Below are 26,562 nucleotides of genomic sequence, written 5' to 3'. Positions count from 1 at the left end.
GCTGAGGATGGGGGGCATGCCATTTGAGGAGAGAAGGTATATGAAGCCATCATTTCAGAAAGCAGGAGAGAGAACTATGTAGGGAAACCACAGGAGCCTACTTGTAATTTATTATAAATTCAAAGTGAGATATGCCAGCATAGATGTTTATCTCCAGCTATGCTGAGTGCCTCAGGGAAAGTCTCATTTGTTGGTGAGTTTGGTTTAATCATTCTTTCAGTTTTGCAAGTAAGATGGAACGAGGACAATAGAATCAGAAGTGTATACAAAGGAATGATTATAGTAACGAACAGATTAAACTGGGTGAGGTGGAACGTGAAGACATGAAGAGGGTGGCGGACAGTGAAGATGAGCACTGGTCAACAAATGAAGGAAGCCAAAGTGTTGGAGGATTGTTGAACTGAGGGGTTCCAGAGAGGGGACTGAAAAGTCGGGTGCTTGCAGTCAGGGGATTGGACGTGGTGCAGTTACTGAAAATGACAGGGTTCTAGGGGTCGGCCAGTGGAGAGTGTTGCTGAGGCGAGTGGAGGAGATGTGTGCTGGCTGCAGAGGACGAGGAGCCGGGAGGCCGGGTGGTTGGATGGATTGTTTAGGTGGGTGTCTTAACTGGCATGAATGAAATCACGATTAATGGTGAGTAAACGGAAGCCAAGCACTTAAGATGATCGAAGATGATTGTAACAAGAATGGGAAATGAGCGACATACATGGTCTGTTGGCACATGCTTCAGGGAGTCTGAGGTTTTGAAGGGAAGAGAAATGTTTGGAAACAACAAAGGGAGCAAGAAAGACACCTGCCTCACCTCAGGGTGTGTGGAGTGTGGGAGGAAAAACAACTACCTCTTCAAAGGGTTCCCAGGGAGCAGTGGCTTTGCAGCAGAGCCTGAGTTTCTGTGAGAGCAAGGAGGCAAAGGGAACCTGAGAAAAGAGATCGATGATTTGGGGATTTTGTTGACCTTAAGTTCCAGAGGATCCAGTGAAAGAATTGGGGCAGGGTGGGAGGAGGTAGGAAATGGAACCCAAGAGCAGATGAACAGAGTCATTTGGAGATAGGTCAAGGTGACGATGGATGTCCTGGCAAGTGCAGACTTCTGGCATGCCTACAATTAACAGGGATGTAAGGCATGGTCTTCTCTTTGGGAAAGGCAGAAAGTTAGTGTTACTTGTCATCTCTGGTTTGGGATTGGCCTCTTAGGCAGTTTGCAATAATAATAATAACATAATATTTATTGAACTCTGCTGAGGACTCTTCTAAACATTTACACTTATTCACTTCCTTCATTCTCACGACAACCCTATGACTGTCTGATATCGTTTGTAGGTGGGGAACAGACACAGAGGTTGTGTAGCTTTCCCAAGGTCATAAGCTAGTAAATGGGGAGCCTGGATTTACACTCAGGCTGTCTGACCCCTAAGCCTTGTCTTTTATTTTTTTTTAATTTTAAGAGTATATTTTATGTAACCTAATACATCCAAAAATATTATCATTTCAACATGCAATCAATATAAAAAGTTATTAGTGTGACATTTTACATTCTCTTCTTCATAATACATCTTCAAAAGCCAGTTTGTGTTTTACATCTGAGGCACATCTCAAGTCACACTTGCCACAGTTCTTGTGTTCAATAGCCATGAGTGGTGAGTAATACTGTATTCATTTGTAACTCTTGATTTTCTTTGTTTTTAAATTTTTAATTTTTAAAAATATTTCTTCCTTTTTAAAAAAGATTTTATTTATTCGTTTTCAGAGGGAGGGGCACAGAGAGAGAAAGAAAGAGAAGCATCAATCGGTTGCCTCTCACACACCCCCTAACCAGGGACCTGGCCCACAACCCAGGCATGTGCCCTGAATGGGAATTGAACCTGTGACCTTTCAGTTTACAGGCCAGCACTCAACTCACTGACCCACACCAGCCAGGGAATAAACTTTGATTTTCATCCTCTTCTATTCCACCTCTCACTGTAGGGCTGAGGTAATAGCATTGAGATGGAGAAGTAGTGATCTTAGGAGGAGCTCATGAATCTATCTTTGTGGGTTTCCCTTAAATCCCTCCACGTGTTTCAAAGACAACTTGCCGGAAGTGTTTCTTTCTTTATCTGGCCAATCATTAATGAGAAAAGGGCTTTCATAGAAAACCTTTCCATCTGTCTGGGAAATCATGTCATTTTCCAAGAAGCATGGTGTAGAGGTTAAAAGGACATATTCAGGAGCCAAATTACCTTTTTTTGTTTGTTTCCAGGCTACTCTACTTGACCTTGGTTAGGTTAGTTAACCTCCCTGCACTTCAGTTTCCTCATCTATAAAATATTAATACTAACAATAATAATACCTGGCTTGCTGTGAGGAGCAGAGTGCAGAGGACACAGTCTGGCACAGAGTAAGCACTGAGTGCATATTTGTTCTTTGTACTTTCTGTGCCAGGTCAACTGAGTGAACCTCAGAAGAGCTTCTCCGCAGCTCTGGATCTAAATCAGCCTGCATTTAAACCATGTTTGTCTAATTCCATAACCCATAGCCTACCTCTTAGCAACTGATTGAACAATTAGACAGAAATTCACAAGCATACAGAAGAGCTCAACAACACCATCAAACAACAGGATGTAATCCATACTTATAGATCACTTCATCTGACAAGAGCAGAATATACACTCTTCTTAAGCACTCATAGAACATGTACCAAGATAGACCATATCCTGGGCTATAAAACAAACCTCGGTACATTTAAAAGAATTGAAATTATACAGAGTGCGTTCCTGACCACAATGGACTCAAACTAAAAATCATTAACAGAAAGTTAACAGGAAAATCTCCGAACTCTTGGAGAGTAAACAAAACCATGTCCTCATTAGCATGTGAGTACTAAATGGGGCCTTTCAGGGCACCAACCTGTAGCTTGCCGGCTCTTGTCATGGTCTCAATATGAAAGTGATGGCTTCCAAACCTGCCAGTCATTCATGTGCCAGGGCCATTGTTTTTGGTTCTTTGGAGTTCTCAGTGCCCCTGCAGGTGCCCGATGATTGCCTCCAATGCACCTCCCTCTCACTTTTGTACTGGGAGCATGACACAGGTGAGACAAGAGCACGTGACTTCGTTTCCTGGGATCCAGGTGTGGTGCTCACTGTGTCCTGTGGCTTTGCAGAGGTTCCTTTGGCCTCTGCTTATGATTACAGTATGATTAAAGTTCTCAAAAAATATTTACACTCTTACAGAAGAGACCGTAAACAAACCAAAATGGTGATCACGGTTATCTCTGGGTATTGGGATTTAGGGTCACTTGAAGTTTCTTTTTAGTGTTCTCAGTATATTCTATGTTGCCCCATTATTGCCTCCCTCTCACTTACCTACTCTCTCAAGTCTGCCACCACAACTCTAGGGAAAGCTCTTGTGTCCTTGTTGCCAAGTACGAGAGCCACCTACTCACCTTGATCTTACCTGAGCTGAGCCACAGCTGACACAGCTGACTTTGCTTTCTTTGTTTCTGAACTCTCCTGGGTTTTCCTGCTACCCTCAGGGCGTCTCCATGTCCTTGCTGGCTCCTCCTCCTCTGACCCTGCTGATATTTGTATCTTCCACAGGATTCTCTTTTTAAGGCCTCTTCTCACGCTCTCTGGGTGCTCTCATCCACCCTCCTAGTCGTGTGTGTTCCACCTCACACATCCACTGCCTACCAGAGTCTCCACCAGGAGTTCCCACAAACATCTGAAACTTACCAAATCCCACCCTGAATTCCTTACCTTCCTCTCCCACCTCCTTCCAACTACTCTAACTCCACTCCTCTTCTTGTGTCCCTACTGTGAGCAGATGGCACTTCTTCTACCTACTTGCCTGAGCTAGGAACCAGGAAGTCATTCTTCATCCCTTCACTCCTTCACTGCACTCCCCTTGCCCCAATATCTATTCATTGACCACCACCTGTTTTTTCTAACTCCCTAGGATACACCTATTTCCAACAACGCGTGCCCGTTATATTACCAAAACCTCCTAGCTGATCTACCTCCTCAAGTCTTACCCTCTCACAGTCCATCTTTCCCCCAGGATAGCAGGTATATTTTTCTAAAATTATTTTAGTAAATGCTGAGCAGCTATTCTATCCTAGGCACTGTGCTAGGGCATAGTTATAAACAAAGCAGACAAGATCTCCTCTTTCATGGAATTTACTTTTTATATTTATGTTTTTTTAAAGGTTTTCATTCATTTATTTATTTTAGAGAGAGGGGAAGGGAGAGAGAAAGCAAGGGAGAGAAACATCAATGTGTGGTTCCTCTAGAGCGACCCCCAACTGGGGACCCGGCCCGCAACCCAGGCATGTGCCCAGACTGGGAATCGAACTGGGGACCCCTTGGTTTGTAGGCCTGTACTCAATTCACTGAGCCACACCAACCAGGGCTGGAATTTACTTTTTAGTGTGTTGGAAGAGAGGAGGTAATAAACACAAATAAAAGGGTGAGATAAAATAACTGTGTTAAGAGCTCAAAGAAAATAATGTGGTAGAGAGTGATTGGGGTAAGGGAGCCTCATTTCATTCTAAACTCCAAACACACTGAACATCTTATAGTTTCTCCCCAGTACCTTGCTTACTTTTGCCCCAGGGCCTTTGCACATGCTATTATTGTTTTTCCTCTTATTTACCTGGCTAAGTTGGCTTTCAGGTCATTGCTTAGATGTCATTTCTTCCAGGAAACCCTCTCTGACATCGTGAGGCTTTCTTAAGTGCTTCTTGTATGTCTGTAAGACTCTCAACTCTTTCATCATCACACCGATCACATTGTACTGTAATTTTTCTGTTAGTTACTTCTCTGTTTTTTTCAGGTCTCCCCCAAGCTGGTGACTTCTTTTTTAGATGTTTTGACCATGGTCTAGAGTAAGAAATACTTTTTCTCTGAAGGGCCTGTTAGTAAATATTTCAGACTCTGCAGGCTATATGGTTTCTGTCACAAGCACAATACTCAAACCCTGCTTTTTGTGTCATGAAAGTAACCACATGTAATACATAAAGAGATGCTTGTGGGTCTATTTTAATATACATTTATGGATACTGCAATTTGAACTTTATATAAGTTTCACATCATGAAATACTCTTCTTTTGATTTCTCAATTTGAAGGCCATACAAAAACAGTGGCAGGTTGGATTTGACCAAAGGCCATAGTTACTGACCCCTGCCATAGACATTAAGTTTTGCAGAGGCAGGGACCATTATCTGTCTATTTCCCCCATTGCTCTTTAAGGTCCAACACAAAGCCTTGTGTGCACTCAATCAATATTTAATAAGTGAATTATTAAAGAAATAAATTTGTAAATTAAACATTTTTTATTACAAACATACTGTGTGTTCATGGAAGAAAAATGAGCAGTACAGCTAAACAAAATGAATAAACAAATCCTTAGTAATCCCACCACTCGAAGACAGTCATATCCTTTCATATTTTTATGCAGTAGATGGCAAGAATTTAGGAAAAGGTTATTTTCTGGCCAAGGGAGTGATGAAAAGTTCTATTTCCCCTCAGTCCACCAGGAACCTAAGCTCCCTTGTTGCAGCTGTAGGGAACATACACCGCTCTGGGAGGTCTCAGCAGGGGGCTCTATCCTCATCTGGGGGTTAAGAAAGTTCTCCCTCTCTAAGGAAGTGACAGTTAGGCCCAGAAGGAATTAGTTGAGCAAGAAAACAGGGAAGTTCCACAATGACAAAATATGGTGTTTTCACGCAGAGGCGTGTGGGTGGCGAGCAGAGAGGGAGCAGGAAATGGCGTGAGATCATCCCAAGAGGCTGGCAGGGATTACACTAAAAGGGCCTTATCGTCTACATCAAAATCCTGCTTTACAGGAACTAAAGAAAATAAGTGAACAAATTTAAAAAGTACCCTGAGGAAGTAATCAGCCAGATCTAGAATGAAGCCAAATGATTCAGTTTCTCATCTGATCGGTGGCGTGAAAATTAAAAAGAAAGAAGAGGGAGGTTAGTTAGACAGAATGGCAACTTTCAGGTGCCTTATACGTGGAGAAGAGAAGGAAAACTCTGACTCCAAAAAACCTCCGCTGCCTTGCGGCATACCTCTTCAGGGGAAAGGCTAAGGGAGTAAACCCCGACAGAAAATCCGGAGCCGGAGTCCCTAAGGCGGTTTGACGTTGTAGTCAACACCGGCAACTCCTGCGGCGCACCTGAAGCCAAGCTGTATTGACTCCGTCTTTCCCTTGGATCCTTCAGCTGCGAAGAGAGGGGGGGTCTGCTGCATGGGCAACAGCAGACCCTCCATATCACCCTGCCCAGGCTCTGTAGCTTCAGCGTCATCACAAGATGTCGATTCAACACGGGAGGAGACAGATACCATGTCACTCCCGAGTCGGACTGCACAGCCATTCTCGGCGGTGCAGATAGACTCTTAAGAAGCTACACCATCGTCTCTCGAGACGGACGGCTGCCGACGACGATACGTGGAACCATAAACTCTGTAGAGTCTTCCATTTCAATTTTTAATATATTTTTTGCTACTGTAAAAGAAATAAAGAAATAATAAAAAAGGGAGGTTGGTCTGTTACAGAATGAAAGAGACTTAAGAGACATAACCAAAAGCCATGTATGGATCTTGGTTTGGTTGGTCTTTTAAAAAGACTGTATTTATTTTTAGAGAGCCGGGGGAGGGGGGAGAGGGAGAGAAAGAGAGGGAGAAAAACATCAATGTGTGGTTGTGTCTCACACGCCCCAACTGGAGACCTGGCCCACAACCCAGGCATGTGCCCTGACTGGGAATCAAACCGGTGATGTTTTGATTCCCAGGCCAATGCTCAATCCACTGAGCCACACCAGCCAGGGCTGTTGGTTTTTGATTGGAACAAACCAACTATAAAAGGCATCTTTGAGTTAACTGAAGAAATTTAAATATGACTAAGTATTATAAGATCTTAAAGAATAATTATTAATTTTATTGGGTATGATAATGGTATGGTGGTTACATTTTTAAAAGCCCTTATTAGTTATGGGTGCATATAAGTGAGATGACTGATGTCTAGGGCGTGCTTTAAAACACTGGGGAAAAATTGTGTGTTTGTGTGATACTGTGATATAATAATAAATGTATATTTGGTCCTTGTTCCAAGTTCCTGGCATTAGTACTAGGAAAACCCTTGGAATTTCCTGAGTGATAAGGGTGAGAGGAGTGTTTTTGTTATAACAAGCCCCTTTCAGCCATACCTGCTTTTTTGCTAATGAGGTGGTAACTCTTTTTTTTTTAAAGTATATTTTACTGCTTCTGCTATTACAGTTGTCCCAATTTTTCCCCCTTTGGCCCCTTCCTCCCGGTACCCCCCTTTTCCTCCAGCAATCACCCCCCGCCCCGGTCCGTTTAGTTCATGTCCATGGGCCACACATATAAGTTCTTTGGCTTCTCCATTTCCTATATTCTTCTTCTTTTTTTGTTTTTTGTTTTAATCTTTATGGGCACTTTATTCGATGGTCTGCCATCTGAGAAGACAGTGGGTTTGTACCCTAACAGACTGTCTTAAATTCTTTTGTAAATGGACCCTTTTTATAAGGAGAAGAAAAGTGTAGGTAAGGGGTTTGGAATTCAAGGAAAAGGTTAATTTGATAAAAGCTGCAGCAGTCTTTCTTCTGTGCCCTGGGCAGTGGTCCTTGTGCCTTGGTTGGTGGTCTTTGTGTGTTGGGTGGTGGTTGCCTCACCCTGGGGCATAATGGCTCAGACACCATCCTGATTGCCTGCAGTCCTGAGGCACAGAGGTGGAACTGCTTACGGTTTCCTGGAATCATGGTGGGTCATACCTCAGTTCCTGAAACAAGAGCTGTGGAGGGGGTGCAGGCACATGTCTGTTCCCCTCTGTGCTGCACCCTGTGGCAGGGCTGGCCAGTCAGGGCAGCTGGTTCTCCATTGTTTCTCAAAATTTCAGCCTCAAAGTTCTCTGGGCTTCTCACAGAACTCCTAGCTTCCTTAGAACAGACACAAGTGCTGATTCTTTGTGAGGATTAACTGATCTCTGGTGTGCATGGCACATGCACTCCTGAGGGACAGCAGGGGCCTTAGGGTCAACCTGCCTCTCTGCAGATGATCATGACTGGTTACTGCATCAAGTTCAAGGGTTTGGCTCCTTCTTTGCTCTGGTGAATTCTCTCAACACATCCTCTTATATTATTCTTAACATCCTCCTGTCTATTTCCTACCTACCAATTATGCTTCTTAATCCCCTGACCCCTCCGCATGGATAACCCTTCAAATGATCCCCGTATCTATGATTCTGTTCCTCTTCTACTTGTTTGCTTAGTTTGCTTTTGCTTTTTAAATTCAGTTGTTGACAACCGTGAGTTTGTTGTCATTTCAGTGTTCATAGTTTTGATCTTCTTTTTCTTAAATAAGTCCCTTTAACATTTCATATAAGGGTTTGGTGATGATGAACTCCTTTAGCTTTACCTTGTCTGGGAAGTACTTTATCTGCCCTTCCATCCTAAATGATTGCTTAGATTAATCTTGGCTGTAGATCCTTGTTTTTCATTGCTTTGAATGCTTCTTGCCAGTTCCTTCTTGCCTGCAAAGTTTCTTTTGAGAAATCAGCTGACAGTCATATGGGAACTCCTTTGTAGGTAACTCTCTTCTCTTGCTGCTTTTAAGATTCTCTCTTTACCTTTAACCTTTGACATTTTAATTATTATGTATCTTGGTGTGTTCCTCTTTGGGTCTAACTTGTTTGGGACTCACTGTGCTTCCTGGATTTGCAGTATTTCCTTCACTAAATTAGGGAAGTTTTCTTTCATTATTTTTTCAAACAGATTTCTAATTACTTGCTCTTTCTGTTCTCCTTCTGGAATCCCTATGATTCGGATGTTGGCACATTTGGAGATGTCCCAGAGTCTTCTTATTCTTTGTTTATTCTTTCTTTCTCTCTTTTTTTCAATCCTTGTTTTTTCATTCTGTTCTGGTTGACTATTTATTTCTTCCTTATGTTCCAAATTGTTGATCTGAACCTTGGCTTACTTCCCTTCACCATTGGTTTCCAGTGCATTTTTATTTCACTTACTGTAGCCTTCATTTTTTCCCCTTATGCTTCTGCCCTACTCAATGAGTTCTCCGAATATCCTGATCACCAGTGTTTTGAACTCTGCATCTGATAGTTGGTTATTTTTGTTTCATTTAGTTCTTTTTCTGGGGTTTTGTTCTATTCTATCATTTGAGCCATATTTCTTTGCCTCTTCAACGTGGCAGCCTCCTTTTGTTTGTTTCTGTGTATTGGGTAGAGCTGCTTTGACTCCTGTCTTGGTGCACCTGTTACATTGTATGGGGCAGAACCTTAGGTAATCACCAGGGGTGGGCAACTAGCTTCATCACTTTGTGGCTCTGTATATGGGGGAGGGGTCGGAGAGGGGACAATGCCACTGCCTGGCTGCTGGAGGCTTGCTCGGCAGCACTTACCCCATTTCCAGTCACTTCACCCACTTGCCATATGTAACTGGCACCCCTCTAGCTGTTGCCCTGGTGGTGGTTCCCAGAGTGGGTGGTTTTGTGTACGTTCTAGGACCATGTGGTCCCTTTAAAGGGACTCTCCTGATAGACTGGCAGTTTTTTCTGCTGCCCTACCCCCCACTGATTTTTACAGCCAGAAGTTATGAGTCTTTATTTTCCCTGTGCTGGAACCCTGCGCTGGGCGGTGATCGCTTGATCCACCACACGTGAATGTGGGACTGCTCTTTCATCTGGCCACCACTGCCTTGCTGCTATGGTACTGTGTCCTCTCTACCCTGGCTCCCGGTCCCTGCCCCTTCTACCATCTGGATGAATATGTCTTCTTTAAATCCTTGGTTGTCAGACGTCCATAGAGTTTGATTTTCTGGCATTTCTGGGTGTTTTTTGTTTTGAGATTAGTTATGATCCTTCTTATGGTTGTGCAAGGAGGTGAAGTGTGTCTACCTACGCCTCCATCTTGACCGGAAGTCCCAATGTGGTGACTCTTAGTGGGCCCCTAGATAGTTTTGAGATTATGTCTCAGGAATAACCTCCTGTGTGTCTGGATTGTGTACAGCCATCTGTGATTGTCTACTAGGCACCTGTGGGTCCTGTATAACCAAATATGCTCTTCTTCCCTGCAGCATTTAATACCAAAGTTATTGTTCCTAAATTATTCACTCTCATGATCCATTTTAGTAAAGATTCTTCAGGAAGCTGATGATACCAATCTACAGAAATGAAGCAACTGCTTCACATAATATCCACTGGTTTTAGTACTTGTGTGGTTTTGTCCTCCCTCACACTGACTACCTTCTTGGTGACTGGAGTCCTTAGAGGTACTCTCTGCTGTCCCGAAATGTTTCAGCTTTGTGGACAGGCTATTGGCTGAAGCTTAAACTGGCCACTATCTGAACTTAGTCTAGCATCAAAGTCCAAACCAGAACTCTTTTTTTTAAATTTCATTTTAGCTATTACAGATAATTACCAAGGAATTGCATATTTCACTTCTTTTCTTATTAGTTTGTATTTCATTGTGCATCCAGTAAACCAACTCCTGGGAGTCAGATCCAATTTTAAATTCCATTTGTAACTTTTACCTTCAGTTAATGTTTTCAGCACAGCCGCTGCTTCATACCAGTGGTGACCACGTGACCACCCAGGAATCAAAGCTTCCTTATCTCCACCCTTTCATTCTTTCTTTTCCCAAACTCACATAGAAGAGGGGCATAAGGACTATATAAATTAACTGAAGTCAAACAAAGTTAAGTCAGGGGCCTGCTCCACACTGCCTGACACGAAACTCGGCTGACCTGATATTCAAGCGGATCACTAATAGCCTCCAAACAAAGGAAATCCCTGGGAAAATTGATTAATATCTACTCACTCTTACCTTATCATTTATCCTTACCATGAAGGGAAAAGAGACCACAAAATACACCTTGTAAAGGTTAAAGTTAATCCCAACATGTTTTTCCACTATGTATTTCCCCATACCAGCAATTTCCCTTAGAAATTGTAAATAGATATAAGCTCAGCCTCTAGAGATGGTTGGGGTCTCTTCCTTCTCTTGGGAGGAGAGTCTGCTATTCTGTCTATGGGGTGGTTTTTCTTGCTTGTCCCTTCTGCTCAATAAAACCTGCTTTTCTACTTTAACATTTTGCCTGGCTCAAGTCTTAAAGTCTTAAATTCTTCCCTACAAGAAGCAAAGAGCCCTCTTGGCTTAGGGTGTGAGTCTCCCCTATGGACTTGCCCCTTCCTCATCAAAACCACATATTTCTGTGAGCCAGGGCCAATCTAGCACATCTCACTTCTGACACCAACTATTAACTGTTTTACTACCAGCACTCCTGACATCAAATTTGTGGGTTATTTTTTTCCCGTCACCAACCAATACTCCAAATATTCACATACCAACTGTGTGTCCTACAATTTAATCAGTTCTGACACTAAACACCCAGAGTGAGCTTAATCCCACAAGACTGCTCTCCACTTCAGATGCCAATCGTAAGTCCTGGCCTCCCATAAGTCTGACCAACTGACTATAAATTGGGGGTTCCCATGATCTCCTCCTCAGGTTCACTGATTAACTAAAATGGCTCAGAGAACTCAGGAAAAACAGTTTACCAATACTGGTTTATTATAAAGGAAGAGCCAAATGGAAGAGATGCATAGCGCAAGGTATAGGGGATGATGGTGTGGAGCGTACATGCTCTCTCTAGGTGCACCGTCCTCAGCACCTCATTGTGTTCAGCAACCCATTGGGCAGGAGTAGGGGTTTTCATGAATATTCCATCATGGAGGTATGATTGATTAAATGTTTATGATTAACTCAATCTCTAGCCTCCCCCCCACTCCCCGCCACTTCTCCCTGGAGGTTGAGGGGTGGGCTGAAAGTTCTAGCCCTCTAATTACATGGTTGGTTCCTCTAGCAACCAGCCCCAATGTGAAGTTAAATATGGGCTCACCTAGGGTCATCTCATTAGCATAAACACACTCATATGGTTGAAAGGAGTTTATGAATAACAAAAGACACTCCTGTCACCCCTATCACACTGGAAATCCCAAAGGTTTCAAGCCAGGAACTCCAGAAAGACCAAATACATATTTCTTACTACATCATAGTATCCCAGGGGGTAATAATAAAATGAGGAAAATGTTGATAATTGTTTAAGTTGAGTAGTGGCTTTTGTGAATATTTGGAAACTTGAATAATAAAATATTTATAATAAAAGACAGCAGCACTTTATAAACCATAGCAAGGAGTCTGAACTTGATTTTTTTCTAAAAACAGATTTTGTTTATTTATTTTTAGAGAGAGGCAAAGGGACAGAAAAAGAGAGGGAGAGAAAGAAACATCAGTGTGCGATTGCCTCTCGCACGCCCCCAACTGGGGACCTGACTTGCAACCCAGGACTTGCAACCCAGGCACGTGCCCTGATGGAATGGAATCTGTGACCCTTTGGTTCACAGGCCAGTGCTCAATCCACTGAGCCACACCAGCCGGGGCTGAACTTGATTTTTAACTTTTTATTTTGAAATAATTTTAGACTTTTAGATTAGTTGCAAAGAGAATAGAGCATTTCCATATACCTTCTCCCCATCTTCCTTTAATATTACATCTCATATAACCATGGCATATTTATCAAAAGCAAGAAATTAACACTGATGCAATACCATTAGCTAAACTACAGACTTTATTCAGATTTCGCCAGTGTTTCCACTAATGTCCTTTTTCTATTCCAGGATCCAAGTCAGGATACTGCATATTTAGTCATCATGTCTCCTTAGTCTCTTTCAATCTGCCAGTTTCTTGGTCTTTCCTTGCTGCTCATGACTTTGACACTTTTGAAGAATAGTGGTCAGGTATTTTGTAGACTGTTCTACAATTTAAATTTGTCTGATGTTGCTCATGATTAGATCGAAGTTACAGATTTTTGCAAAGAATACTACAGTGGCGAGGTGGCCTTCTCATTGCACCATGCCAGGGAGCATAATATGTTAACGTGACTCATTACTTTTTTAACCCTGATCACTTGGTTAAGATGGTGTCTGCCAGGTTTCTCCACTATTTTTTCTTTTCTATACTCAGTAAGAGTCACTAAGTTCAGCCTACATTCAAGGGGACTTTAAAAGCAGAGTGAAGTCACTGAAGGGATTTGGGGGCAGGGGTAACATGTTTGGAGGTCTGCTTTAGGAGAAAAAGGCCGGCTGAAATGTGGAGATGAGTTTGTAGTGGGACTGGACACAAATTGGTGGATTTGACTGACTTCAACAGTCTGACTCTATGGCGTCCTCCCCAAAGAATCTAATTAATTTAGCAACCTAATTAGGTTGCTAAATATTTGACTTAGGGAGTATATTATGGAATATTTGAAAAGTCACCTAGCGGTGGAGAGAAATGCTGTAAGCTTATAACAGACCAGTAATTTAAACTGATTTTCTTTTGGCCAGATTTAGAGGCAGAAATGATTAAAGAATTTGTGTAGTGGGTCAAAGTGTGCTGATTATAAGTAGGGCTCCCACTTAGGAGCCTGTCCCTGCCTGACAATGATCGGGAAAGCCGACAGGGCTTTCCAATTTTTTTTTTGCCTTGCCTGAGCTGCTTCCTTAAGACAGTTTTCTTTCTTTCTTTTTTTTTTTTAAATAGGAGTAATAAGGCATTCATCATAATTTAAAAAATTATAAGTGTAGATTGCTGAATTAGTTAGATTCTTTGGGGGAGGACTCCATGTCGGGCACCAGATAAGGCTGTCTGCCTCCAATGCCCTGGATCGGTTGGGAACTCCCTGTCCTACAGAGGTTTCGGGATCACGGCACAGTGAACAAATTTACCCAGGATACTGTATTTTGTCTGGAGTGAGGAGAGGTGGCAAATCTCTCTAGTGGAGAAGTGCATTGAATACTTTCTCCTGCTCCCTTTTATTGAGGAGAGGATTCGGGAGATACAAGGGCAAGACTTATGAATCATCAATAAGTTTTCAGATGCTTGGGTTACAGTTGACAGTTACTGATTACAGGTATCAATGTAAAGAACACGGTGACCAGTCTGCGTCAGGGCCTGCTAAACATCCCGACGCCATGCTGACATCAGGTGCAAGGCTTCATACTTTTTTAGCTACACACTGTTTATAGTTAACTAAGCGATAAGAAAAGCAGAGCAAGCTCTAAAGTATAATATGCATTCTTTAAATCCAATTCTCATGAGAATCCTGAGTGGCCTTCAATCCTGTCTGCCTCTGCCTTCCCGATGTTCCAGTCCAGTCTGACAAGGCTCCCAGCAGGATCCTGGCTTGTGGCTTCTGGGCTAAAATTCTTGAAACCACACAGACCGGTTCCCTACATGACTCAGCAGGAGTTGGTTCTTGATTGGACACTTGTGATGAGAGAAGGTGAAGTCAAGGCTGGCCTCCAGGTTTCTAACCTGGGTAGTGGAGTGGCTGGAGCCTTGCACTGAAGGTAAACCAGGGGGTCTGTGTGCCCCTGGAAGGTTGTGTACTTCCCCTGACCCCCAGTGAGAAGCTACTTTCTGTTTCTTGGTCTTGCTTTGGGGCAGGTCCCCGAGGTTGCTAGGGTGGGGAAATGGTCTACCCACATACGCACTAGGAGAGGTTTGGGGTTACCAAGTTGGATTAGAGTCTCAAGTAAGAAGAGGTGGGGACAGCCACCGAGGGACTGGAAGAACCTGGAGGAAAAGAAATCACCCCTAAATCCTTTTCTCCCTTCCCTGTTTAGAGACCCAGTTATGAGCATATGACTCAGTGGTTTCAAACAAGAATTTTATTTACCTTTTCCGTGTTCCACCAACCGGCCTCCCTCTCAGCCTCGCGTGTTTGTGCCCCTTTCGGAGGCCCCTTTGGGGAAGTGTGGGGGGGCACGGCTACCTCTCAGCCCTCACCTCCGCCGGCGGGGGCCCCGCCCAGCTTTCTTTTCTCCTCGGCGCCTTCGGGTTGGGGCGGGGGCGGGGGCGGGGGCGGGAGGAGCGGCCGGAGCTGGGGCTGGAGGCCCGGGGCCCGGCCCCGGGCGCACCCCGCTGCCCTGCGGCGGCTTGTACACCAGGTGGAAGATGAAAGCGTTGCAGTACCTGAGGGGGTCGGCGCCGTCAGGGGCGGGCTCCCGCCGGCCAGAGGGAAGCCGAGACTTTGGGGTGGGCGGGCCGTTGGAGAGATTTGGGGAGTTGGATCTAAAGAGGAGTGTGTTGGGGTTGCCGAGACCCGCCAGGGGGGTGGTGAGCAGTCGGGGCAGAAAAGGCAGGTTGTAGGGCTGGGGCAACGAGGTCCCAGGAGAGCAGGGGCGAGGGTAGGGGTGGGCCTTTTAGGGTGCGCAGCCAGAGAGAGAGAAGTTAAGGGTCACGGGGAGGGGGGCGGGCCCTTACCAGGGCATGCAGTTGTCGGCCGCTCTGAGACGAAAAGGGGAGCGGAAGGGGTTGGGCTGCGGGGGGCTGGTGCCCCCTCCTGTGGCCACTGCCATGGTCTGGTCGTCCATCACGCAGCCGTACTCGCTGCTCTCCGTGAAGAAGGCCGGCACTCGGAGGGACTGGGGTGGGGGCCGGCCTCGGTCACTCTCGGGCTGCCCCCTCCCCCAGGGACCTCCCGAGCAGCAAGGGTTGTAGACTGGGTTGCAAACTGAGGACCCAGATAGAGCGGGATGGAGGAGAGACATACGAGGCAGACACGGGGAGGGGCAAGAGGACCCGTGGGCGGCCCGCAGGTTTGTGGACCAGAGAGATGATGGAGAAGCAGTGACTTTCAGGACAGGAGGAGGGGCTACCCCTGGCTTACCTGTAACCGGGGTAGCAAGCTCAGCCAAGTGTCCTTGAGACCAAAACCAGAGTTAAATCCTGTGGACCAGAGGAGAGCAGGGAGAAGCTGGCTCCCATGGCTTTATTCTTGCACCTTCTCCCACTCCTACCCCAGGTTCTTACCAATAACCAAATCAGGCTTGGGCCCCTGGAGCAGGTGGTAGGGCCGTGCAGACACTTTGATCTGCAGGTCCCTTCGGCCCCCTTTCTCCTTAGCTCCAGAGCTGAGCCGTGCTGATATCCCCAAACCAGGGCGGACAGATACTTCAGGGCCCTCCTGAAGTGTGGTGGAGAAACCACTGGAAGTTAGGGTACTGGAGGATGCATCAGGCAAAACAGGAGAGGGGAGGGGGGAGCAGAAGGGCACGGTCCAATAAGGAAGACAGTAGGAGGGTCAGGGCTGAAGAGCAGGGTCCCCTCAGCCCTCACCCTCTGCAGGGTAAAATGCTGCTGGTCACTCTCAGGGGGCAGGTCGTCTCCCACAAACTGTAGTTCCAAGGCCACATGGGGGAGCAAGACCAAGATCTCCTAAAGGACAGAGAGGACACATCTGGGTCCTACCCTGCATCCATTTTCACACCCAAATGCCCAACTTTTGGGCCCAGAGGGACTCACCCAAAACACCATGACAAGGTCAAACTCCTTTCCAGCCTCCACCACATGGATTTTCAGCGACTGTTTGTTTTGGATGTTGAGCTCAGGGACTGTGTGAGAAGCTAGCCATGTAAGGATATGGTCCCTCTCCTCTTCCCTCCTGTCCCCCACCTGCTTCCTGTTGCCCCTTGTCATGCACTCCTCCCCCCGCGTCCGCTCTCCTTACAGGACAGGGGCACCAGGTGGGTGATGATGTAGTACACAGTCAGTGGGTAGGTGAGAAGCACAGCCATGGGGGAGTCCAGGTCGAGGCCCCGCCATGTGTAGTAATCCTGCCACGAGCCTGGGGAGAGTGTGTTAGGGGGGACCTGGCCCCAGATCTGGGCCCCAACACCTCCAATCTAATAGTCCCCTTTATCTCAGCCACCCAGACTGCTGGCTCTCCAGTGCCTGTCCCTATCCCTAGTTCCTACAGGGCCCTTCCAGCTCACCCAAGAGGCCCCTGGGTGGATCTGGAGGCACAGGAGGCATCAGGGCAGGTCCATCCCCCTGGAGAAGCTGGTAGGGATCTCCTGAGAGGAGGAAAGAAAGAAAAGGAGCCTGGTGTCAGGGAGACCCCCACCTGGCATGTCTCTCTCTCCCTTCCAAAGAAGCTTCATTACTTGAGGACCTGGAACTGCAGCAAGAGGAATGTGGGAGGGGGTTGCCTAGGGATGGAGTTTCTGATGGGGAGGGCAGCAGTGACTTAGAGGGTCAGGAAGAGGACTGAAATGGCCCCAGTAGTAGTGATAAAGTTTAGTGTGTATATGGAGGGGTTATCTGGGACTCAGACAACTTTATTCTCTCCCATCCTTTCCTCTAGTTTGAGAGGCCCATACCTGAAGAAAGGCCCCACGCACCATTGAGAAGAAGGCCAAAAGATGGTGTGCTGCCCCGGGGGTGCCTGGGGGTCCCAGGGCCTGGAATCAACATGCTGATCTGGGTCCAGTAGCCATGAGTGAGGCCCCGTGAGGCCAGGAACGCCTCCTTATTGAAGGTTTCACTGGTCACCTCTGGAGAAGGAGGAGAAGGGCTGAGGGCCTGGTGGCTAGAATCCCAGACTTCAGCTCTCCTCACCCCGGGTCTGAGTATGGTGCTAGATGGGGAGGGAACTAACATTTCCGCATTTCTACAGTGTAGCAGGCATCCAGTCTACGGAATTCTTATAATAATTCCCTGGGAATATTTGTTAGTATTCCTGTTTTACAGATGAGGAAACTAAGGCACTAAGAAATAAAGCGATATGTTTAAGGTCACCAGTTAGTAGTGGAGCTGGGAAGCAAGTGTTCAAATTGATAGTTCCCAGTCCCTTCAGCTCTTTCAGGGACCTGGGTGCTGAGTCTTTAGCTCCAGAGACCCTGTCTCCAGCCTCAGGGGTCTAGTTCCCAACACCCAGCCCTAATTCCAGGGATTCAGACTCCAGCCCCAGGCACTTAACCTCCAGGACCCTGTTCCCAGATACCCAGGCCCCAGATGCAAAGACGGGTCCCAGTTTCCCCTCCCCATCCTGACTTCCTTACGGTACCTGCAGTGTAGGTAAAAGGCAGAGCTGCCAGTTCCCCTGTCCGCTCCATGAAGGCTGCAAGCCTCGGGCACCAAAACCTGTGGCTCACGTCATCTGGACATCGCCGCCAGTCGGCCCGGAGACAGGCCTCTCCACAGTACAGGACAGCACTACACTGGGGGCTGGGGTCACAGGGAGTGTTGGTCTCTAAGTCCTCTGTCTGCTGACTGTCTGCCCTGCTGCTGCCCACATGCTTGTTTGTATTCTCTCTGCCGGTAACAGCTTGTTTTTATCTTATTTCCCTGTCCCTCACTCGGTGTGTCTGCAGGGACCCCGCCAGTCCGCTTTCTCTCTGTTTGCCTGACTGTTGGGATCTTCCTTTCTCTCACTTTATCTCTGTGGGCTGCTCACCAGGGTGTCAGCTTCACTTCAAAGCTGTGCTTGTGACAAACATGGCAGGTTCGAGCCCGAAGAGAGGCGAAGGTGAAGCCTGGCTGGGGACCCCATGTCCGCATTGGGGCCTTGGTTAACTTCACTTCCAGCCTTGGGACCAGACTCTCCAGCTCTCTGAATGGGGGTGGACAGGGCATCAGGCTGCAGGGTTCAGAAGTCCAGGCCCCCTAGGCCTTCCCCCACTCAGATACCAGGTTTCTGTACCGATGTAGCTGGGCATCTCCCACAGTAAGTTGTTGGGGCTTTCGAGGGTCTCCAGAACCCATGGGGCAGGCCATGCTGTGGCAGAGGAGAGCATAGGCCCGAGGAGCCAGGTTCTCTGTCTCTGAGCCCTTGCCCTCACTCCTCTGGGCTCCCTCCATTAGCAGGTCAATGCCCAAGATGGTGCCATATTCATCTGTCACCAGTAAGAGGCAGGAAAGGTGCAGGGGGGCAGCCTCTGGAGAAGAAGGGAGAAGTTGGAGGTGGGTGGTAGGCAAAGCTGATCAGGGTCAGGGATACCAAATTCAAATACCTCCAGGGGCTAGACAAGTAAACGAAGGCAGTAGTGGGAACTAGGGAGAGAGTGCATGCCTCGAGGACCTAAGGGGGGCAGCTGCTACACAGCACCAGCAGTTGCTGCCCTGCAGAAATGCTGCCTGCTGTCAGAGCTCCGGTTTTTCTTAAGAAGGTATAACTCCAGACTTCAGGAGTTTTTTTTTTTTACTTCCAATGTTTAAATGTTGGCTCAAATTTCAAAACAAAAACAATGTGGGACAATGAAAACACCTTTTCAGGCCACATTGATCTACAGCCACCCTTTTGTGTGTGACTCCCAGCTGGGTTCTGAGTGGTTAGTGGGGTTCAGAGGGGGAGTATGTCTGAGCAGGGGCGTAGGGCAGGGCCAGCCCGAGGTTCTTACCCTTCTGTCTCTTCCTCCTCTCCGGCCAGGTTCTGTCTTCTGCCCTGTCCTCTTGGCAGCCATCCTCGCCACCTCCTGCCTCCTGCTCCGCCTCCTCTGGCTCCCCTGGAGGATTTGCTTCCTGGGGGGACCCTCTGCTCACATGGGCTGGCTCCCTATCATCCTCTGGTTCTAACTTCTCTGTACTTGCATTGTCCTCTCCATTTTCTTCCTCTTCCTCCTCCTGCCCTTCCTCCAAACTCACAAAGCTGACATAGGGGCTTAGGTCTTGAAGGTGAAGTGGGGGTTCATCTCCCAGCAGCCAGCCTGGTCCAGGACCTGGCTCTGCCCCTTGCCCCAAGCTGATGCCCACACTACGGTTGGGCAAGACATGGAGCACCCAAAGGACAGGGTCCTGGGGCAGCCTTCTGATCTGAGCCTCCAGCTGTTGCCAGCGGCCCTTAGGGCTGGTCTCCACAGCCCCACGCTCTGCCACGAACTTTCGGAACCAGCCAAAGAGGAGGGCAGTGAAGTCAAGGAACTCATCTCGGTATCCAGACACAAACTCCATTGCCGTCAGCGCACAGGGCCTGGGCCCAGACTGAGCAGAGGAAGGCGTTATATGATGAGGAAGAGGGTGGTGGTGAGAATTTGGGGCTGGGTCCCAAAGTGTGGGAGTGTGGGTTTAAGGGTCACTTAGGGTGGGATCTATAGATAAGTATTACGAGCTGAGGATAACGTTTTCAAAGCTAAAGATGGGAAGCCGGGGCTGAGAAGGGGGCCGGGGCTAGACTTGAAAGTGAACCATTAGGGTTAAAGATGTACTCAGGGGTGAGACAGTGTTTGAGGCTTAAACCTCAAAAGCAGGGTTCGGGTTGGGATAGAGATGAGGGAGGGCTAATCCTCTCAGGAAGGGTTTGGCTAGGAGGAAAGAATTTTGGATCCGTCCGTGGGGAGTGGGAGGAGGGACACCCCTTCAGCTTGGATGGCTTGGCCGTGAGCCCCAGGAGACCTAGCCTCTCCCGGCCAGCCGTTCCACTACTCCGGTACCTGCAGCCGCCACCACTTTTCGAAGGTAAATACCTCGGGGGGTGGGGGCGGGCGTGACGTCAGGGCTGCGGAGCCCACGGCCCGCTCCTCGCGGGTTGGCAGCGTGTGTCCCGGGGGTTCAGGTCAGTGTCCGAGTGGCCCAGCACGCGGACTTCACGCGAACTTCCCTGCGGGCCTCACCCCGGCCATGTGACTGGATCCTGCAGCGCCAGAACCCCGCCAGGGAAGTGAAAGAGTTTTGGAGGAGGAGGCGGGGTGCAGACTCTCACCCGAGTCGCAGATCCCTTGGAGGACGGGCAGTGGGCGAGCGGACGGGCGGGGCTGGCATCGCACCGAATCAGCCCGTTGGGCCGCTGCCCGCCTGCCCCGCCTCGCCGCAGCCCGTTTTCTTTCTTCGGACATTCCCCGGCCAACCCTCGACGACGGCTCTGGCCCCGCGCGGGACGCGGGCGAAGGAGCTCCGCTTCCCGGGGTTCCCCAGCCGTGGGAGGCCGGAGTCCGCGCGCGGGGGACGGTACTGACTGCGCTGTCGGTTCGAGACGCTGCGAGCGCCGGAGGGACGGAGGGCGGTGAGCCATCTCGCGCCCCCTTCCAGGCCGGGACTGGGCGCCCACAGCCTGTGTCTTTCCCTGCATCTCAGGCAGACCAGGTGAAGGAAAGAAAAACCAGCCAACGTCACTCTCCGTAGGCTGTCGGGGAGCCAGACTGGGCCAGGTGGCCCCGAGATGAGGAGTGACTGGGCGTCCCAATCCTTCGGTCTCCTGTTCCTGCTAGAGGCGCTGACTCTGCCAGGTTAGTCAGGAGTCGGGCTGGGGCGCAGATGTGCGAACCCGGGAAGGGCGTGAGTGTGTGCGTGCGGGTGGCGCTGGGGCCTGGGGATTGAGTAAGTGGGGAGCCAGGTGTGCCAGGATCCCCAGGGCCACCTGGGCAGGGAGAGGGCCAGCTGCCTGGAGCTGGGGTCAGGCTGGAGGACACCTGAGTGCAGGTGGGATTACGAACGTGTTTGGGGATGTGATGTGTGGGTTGAGCCTGGGGATCAGAGCCGAGGTCTCGGGGAGAGGCTGCAATGGGGCAGTGGGCTGGAGGATAAGTAACAGCTTGCCTGGCACCTTGGCCTGGGAACCTGTGCTCGACCACCTCTGTCCTGCTCAGGTGATGGCAACGAGGGCAGCAGCGCTGGAAGTTGTCACTGTGATATCAGGTTTCCTCCCGCTTCCCCTCCAACGGCTCAACAAATGAAACACCTCCAAAAACATATGAAATGTTATGATATCTGTACTTCCTCGGTCAGGTAATCTCACCCACCCTAAGAGCGCAGTGCCTGGGAAATCCCTCCTTGCCGGGTGCCTCCAGGACCCTCTCTGGTCAAACTTTGAACTCCTTCTGGGAGGACCTACCCCTTCTCTGGATTATATTTGCCTTAATTCTCCAGCCTTCACTTTCTTATTCCGTCTTCCTGGGAATTTCCCAGTTGTTCTTGGTGGTGACCTCATGTGTTTGGCATGAGGAAAGAGCTGGGAAACTGGGGTGCACCCTTGAGAAGCTGAGACCAGGTTCTTCCTCAGAAGGTTCAACCTACCTCGACGGACCGTGTGTGGGGGCAGCAGAGACCTGTGGGTGACTGAACTGATCAGCGGCTTTGAGGGCAGAGGTGAGAGCTTTCCCCCTCCCCTCCAGGCTGTGTCTCAGCAGTTAATGCCTGCACCTTACACCCCACATTCCTATTCTGAAGATGTCCAAAGCACTGGTACTTTCACTTAAGTTCCTGTTTACCAAACATCATTTACCACCACTTTCATGATTTTTTGCAAGTTCATCCTGTGCTATAACTAACTTACTTAATATTTTTCTTGGAATCGAGGCTTTTTTTTTTTTTTTAATGTATTGATTTTGAAAGAGAGAGAGAAAGAGATCAATTTGTTGTTCTACTTATTTATGCATTGATTGGTTGCTTCTTGTACGAGTCCTGACTGGAGATCAAACCTACAACCTTTTTGTACTGGTACAATGCTCTAACCAACTGATCTGTCCTGCTGCCAGGGCTTAAGGCACTATTTTTGTTTCCCATTATTTTATGGAAATTTAAAGACATACACTATACAAAAGTTAAAATAATTGAACAGTAAACATTCATAGACCCACCACCTAGATTCCACAATACTTGATTTTTGTTTATATTTTACATGTTTTTATGTATGTACATAATAAAGCAAATATATTTTCTATTTTACAATACTGGGCTTATAGCACTTTAACTATATTTTCTTTATTGCGCATCCATCTGTCTATCTATCCTCTATCATCAATCACGTTGTTTTTTTGATGCATTTCCAAGTAAGTTGCAGGCATGACTATACCCCCAAACATTTCAGCATGCGTATTATTAAGTAGAACTCATTATTTTGTTCCTTTTTTCTTCTGTGGTAAAAATTACACACAACGAAATGAAAAATCCTAAGTGTGCACAAGCCACTTTTGGAAAATTTAAATAGCAACTTGTCCTAAGCAATAATACCTATGAAGTCACAAATTTAATGCACTTTTGTATTTTTCTCCTAAAACAAATACACAACCATTAAAATGCAAATTATTTTTCACGTCCCACCTAAATTTGTCTCGTGTAGCATCAGAGGTAAGCTTACTGTCCTCTGGGCTCCAAAAGCCTTACCTTATTTCATTTAATCCTCCCAGCTAACCTGGCACTTGGTACTAAAATTATCCTCACTTCACAGCTGAAACAAATGAGTTCCCTAGAGGTTAAGACACAAGGGCAAGGTCACACAGCTACTTTGTAGCAGAACCAGGGTTCCAACCCAGGACTCTTGATTTCCCAGGTCAGGTGCATGCTTGTTGGGTTGGTTTCATGTTGTGCTTGGCTCATTTCCTTCTCCTCCACCTTTTACCTCTCCCCCTGCTTTTCTTTCCTGGCTTCAGCTGTTCCCTTGATGTTCTCCTTGACCCATGACCCTCCCTCTATCTACTTCTTCAACGTGTCCCCTCATATTCCTGATTCTTCACCTCTTGCCTCTCCAGAATGTGGACGTGTTTACTCTGGGACAGAGGCAGAGGCCGATCAGCAACATTTACCTCTCCCAAGCAGCCAGGTTCCTGAATCCACAGAAAGGGCACCTGCAGTCACAGGCATCTCTGCCCAGACGTACCTGCCACCGACCTTGCAGCCTACCCTACCAGATGGAGCACTGTCCTTAGACAAAAAGCTCACTCATGTCAATGAAACCAGTACTTCCTCTGTGGACCACAGTCTGGAGGCTGGGCCTGAGGCTGGGGAGAACAAGCAGTTGGAAGACAATGTGGCTCCTACAGCTGGGACATCTGTCATTGTGCCAGTGCTGTCCCTCTTGGCCATCTTCATCCTCACTGGAGTCCTCTTCTATGTGTTGTGTAAGAGGAGAAGCAAGCAGTCTCTGCAGTACTCTCCAGGCCAACTGGACCTCTGAACCCCTCCATTAGGAATCAGGTCTCCCTGGCAAGGATCCTGACCGCAGTATCTTCTAGGTATATGGAAACCCGCCCCAGGAAGACAAATATGAAGGTTATCTATACCATGGAGCATAGATCACAAGAGAAGAGTTAGCCAAACCACAGAACAGGGAGGAAGGGAGGCCACCATTGGCGCAGGGACCAGTACTTGGCCTTCAAAAGCCAGGCAGTGCTTGGAGAAACATCAAGATGTCAGCTAGGTGGGAACCATCCATTTAATTCACAACTCTTTACTGAGCAACTACTGGGTACCAGGGTTGTATGGTTAAATGTTTTGGAGTCTGATTCTGCAAGCTATCACCCCTACCCCTACCCCCACCCCCACTTCTCTTGTTCTCAGAGCTCATCTCTCAATTTATCTTTTTCATATTTGCAACTTTAATATATATCTGTGGCACTAGATTCCCAACACACTTGGGCTAGGAATGGAAGCCTGTGAGGGTAGAAATTGTGATTAAGTATCATGCATAATACTTGAGCAGCCCTGTCTGGTGTGGCTCAGTAGACTGAGTGCTGGCCTGTGAACCAAAAGGTTGCTGATTCAATTCCCAGTCAGGGCACATGTCTGGGTTGCAGGCTGGGTCCCCAGTTGAGGGTGTGCGAGAGGTAACCAAACACTGGTGTTTATTTCCCTCTCTTTCTCCCTCCCTTCCCCTCTAAAATTAAATTTTAAAAATCTTTAAAAAAGTACTTGAACAATCTCTCTGGTACATGGTATGCACTCTGTATATACATAAATAACCAGCTACTGCTCTCCCTTAGACCTTCTGCTGTTTTTTCTATGCTATAATGTAAAATCCATCTTTAATATGGTCAAATTCTGGACAAATTATGTATGTATAGTTTTTTTATTAAAAAAATATTTTTATCATTATTGATTCTGTATACATTGGTCTCATGCCTTTGCCCCTTTACCATGATTCCTGGCTTCAGCTTCTTCGCTGATGGTCCTGTCCTCACCCCCCCCACTCCCCCCGCCAAGTTTCCCTTCTCGCTACAGCAACTTCAGCTCTCTTTTGCTTCCTCTCCTGACCCCACACTTAAGGCCTGGGTTTTCCCACCCTCCCTCAGCAGCTGCCATACAGACTGGTTTTATTTCCTCAATCCCTTGAGTCACCCACATATGTCCCAGTGATAGTCTGGGCTCATTGTTCTTATTGTTACTGTTTTTACTATTAAAACCCTTAGTTCTTGTTTTATCTCTTCCAACAAAGAAGAATGTGCTTGGGACAAGGACATGAAGTATATGAGGAAGTGGGTTGGGTGTCTGAATCTCCGTCTCCTGTCTGAGCTTGTTAGCACTTTTGTGAAGTGCATGTAAAACAGGAGCACCCGCCTGGAGGAGCCAGTGCAGAGCTGAGGGCAGGCTTGGTCTTTAAATTTCTCCATTCCCACCTTTTACCTCACTGTCCTCATACATTCTGACCAGCAATGCATGCATGGCAGCCTGTCCACCCCATCCTACAGGTCATTAGGTTCTGTGCCGGGGTGCAGGTGGTGGTCTCCTTCCAAGCTGTCTCTCCACCTACTTGGCTTAGTTTTCCAGCATCTGCTCACAGGTTCGGGCCACATCACTGAGCTTGAGGCGAGCATAGTCCACTCGCTTCAGGGCCATCTGACAGTCCTTCCTTGAAGAGTAGCTGGAGCCCTCATGGGGCTGCCCTGTGGCCACCTACAGGACATTTCAATTAGTCAATGAAGCACCCCCCTCCATGCCCATTTCCCCAACAGGGCATCATATCTCTTGTCTCATTTCTTCCCTGAGTTTGAATCTATTATGCCTCATGGTAACTGGATCACCTAGAGCAAACCACTTAACTTCTGTTAACCTCATCTGGAAAATGGGGGCGACAATAACTAATTCCTAGAGCTGTACGATTAAATAAGATAATGTTGAGTGTCCCGCACATTGTAAAATTTTGGTAAATGGTGGTTGCTATCGTAATGATTTCAGAACCCTCTCAATTCCGTCCATTTCTCAAGATGTAGTCATCTGGGGTTTCACGCCTCTGAGGTCAGGTCAAGTTTCTAGGGGCAAAGTCCTTTGGTTTTGTGGTTGTTTACAAGCCTTCTCCCAAGACTTCCTCATCTAGAGGTTCTTAAGATGAAGCCCAGTGAAGTAGGCGGGGCCGCTTTTCTTTCTTTTTAGAGGAAGAAACCGGCCCTGGAAAAGAGGGGTCCTGACGGGGTCATCTGGACTGGTGCCGGTTTGGACGGCCTAGGCCAAGGCTCTCCCTGGGCCCTCTGAAGGCTAAGACTAAGGCAGAGAGCTGGGTGGGCACACCGAATCTCCTACCACCCACCCACCTGGGTTAGGTAGCGAATCTGAGCCGACAGCTCCGCCTCTACGTGTTGCACCGACGCCGTGAAAGCTGCTGCTTGCCGGTCTAGCAGCCGTTCATTGGTTTTTTCCTTGGAAAGTTCCAAGATTACTGTACCTGCAGGGTCGGAGAGGGCAGGGTTACTCAGTGAGCGCCAGTACAGCCCCGCCCACGGGCCAGCCCCTCCTACCCCAGCACTCCTGCGCAAGAACATAGGATCCCTCCCCAACCCCGATCCCATTCTTGAGTTGGCGCACGTGTACACGGCTCGCCCTCGCTCTCCGCCTTCCGGTCATCGTATCCCGAACCTGCATTCTGAAGAATCGCGCCGATTTCCCGCTCGATGTCTTCCAGGGCGCGTAGTCGCTCATTTGCCAGACTGTAGGTTGCCATTGTCACTGGAAATCGAAGGGATTTTCTTTTGCGAAATGCGACGCTTGAGCCCGGAAGAGACACTGGTCTGCGCCTGCGCAGAGAG

At 47.7% G+C, this 26,562-nt stretch overlaps 3 protein-coding genes across 4 annotated transcripts; 1 reads left to right on the top strand and 2 right to left on the bottom strand.

Moving 5' to 3' along the window:
• Window positions 1–14,712: 14,712 nt before the first annotated feature.
• ZMYND15 (zinc finger MYND-type containing 15) lies at window positions 14,713–20,432 on the bottom strand. Its single transcript, XM_090257368.1, has 13 exons — window positions 19,234–20,432; window positions 18,537–18,771; window positions 18,291–18,446; window positions 17,901–18,061; window positions 17,236–17,388; window positions 16,828–16,908; window positions 16,563–16,679; window positions 16,358–16,446; window positions 16,172–16,270; window positions 15,866–16,019; window positions 15,723–15,781; window positions 15,317–15,477; window positions 14,713–15,025 (listed from the first exon to the last, which is right to left on the bottom strand). Exons 1-13 carry the CDS (start codon window positions 19,781–19,783, stop codon window positions 14,836–14,838), a joined length of 2,205 nt encoding a protein of 734 aa, XP_090113494.1. The 5' UTR covers window positions 19,784–20,432; the 3' UTR covers window positions 14,713–14,835.
• Window positions 20,269–24,641, top strand: CXCL16 (C-X-C motif chemokine ligand 16). 2 transcript variants are annotated; one of them, XM_090257365.1, is made up of 5 exons: window positions 20,269–20,287; window positions 20,903–21,054; window positions 21,415–21,553; window positions 21,828–21,913; window positions 23,296–24,641. In XM_090257365.1, the coding sequence occupies exons 2-5, from the start codon at window positions 20,988–20,990 to the stop codon at window positions 23,718–23,720; spliced, it is 717 nt and encodes a 238-aa protein (XP_090113491.1). In that variant the 5' UTR covers window positions 20,269–20,287; window positions 20,903–20,987; the 3' UTR covers window positions 23,721–24,641. The 2 variants fall into 2 exon arrangements, with proteins under 2 accessions (XP_090113491.1, XP_090113492.1); XM_090257366.1 differs by lacking the exon at window positions 20,269–20,287 and adding an exon at window positions 20,521–20,831 and having other exon boundaries at window positions 20,951–21,054.
• Window positions 22,930–26,562, bottom strand: MED11 (mediator complex subunit 11). The gene is made up of 3 exons (XM_090257367.1): window positions 26,393–26,562; window positions 26,071–26,201; window positions 22,930–25,435 (listed from the first exon to the last, which is right to left on the bottom strand). Exons 1-3 carry the CDS (start codon window positions 26,475–26,477, stop codon window positions 25,298–25,300), a joined length of 354 nt encoding a protein of 117 aa, XP_090113493.1. The 5' UTR covers window positions 26,478–26,562; the 3' UTR covers window positions 22,930–25,297.

The sequence above is a fragment of the Furipterus horrens genome, unplaced genomic scaffold (assembly GCF_987537825.1).
Source record: "Furipterus horrens unplaced genomic scaffold, mFurHor1.1.pri manual_scaffold_11, whole genome shotgun sequence".
Lineage (NCBI taxonomy): Eukaryota > Metazoa > Chordata > Mammalia > Chiroptera > Furipteridae > Furipterus > Furipterus horrens.
The sequence above is the reverse complement of the archived record's forward strand: the minus strand, read 5'-3'. Positions and strand labels throughout refer to the sequence as shown.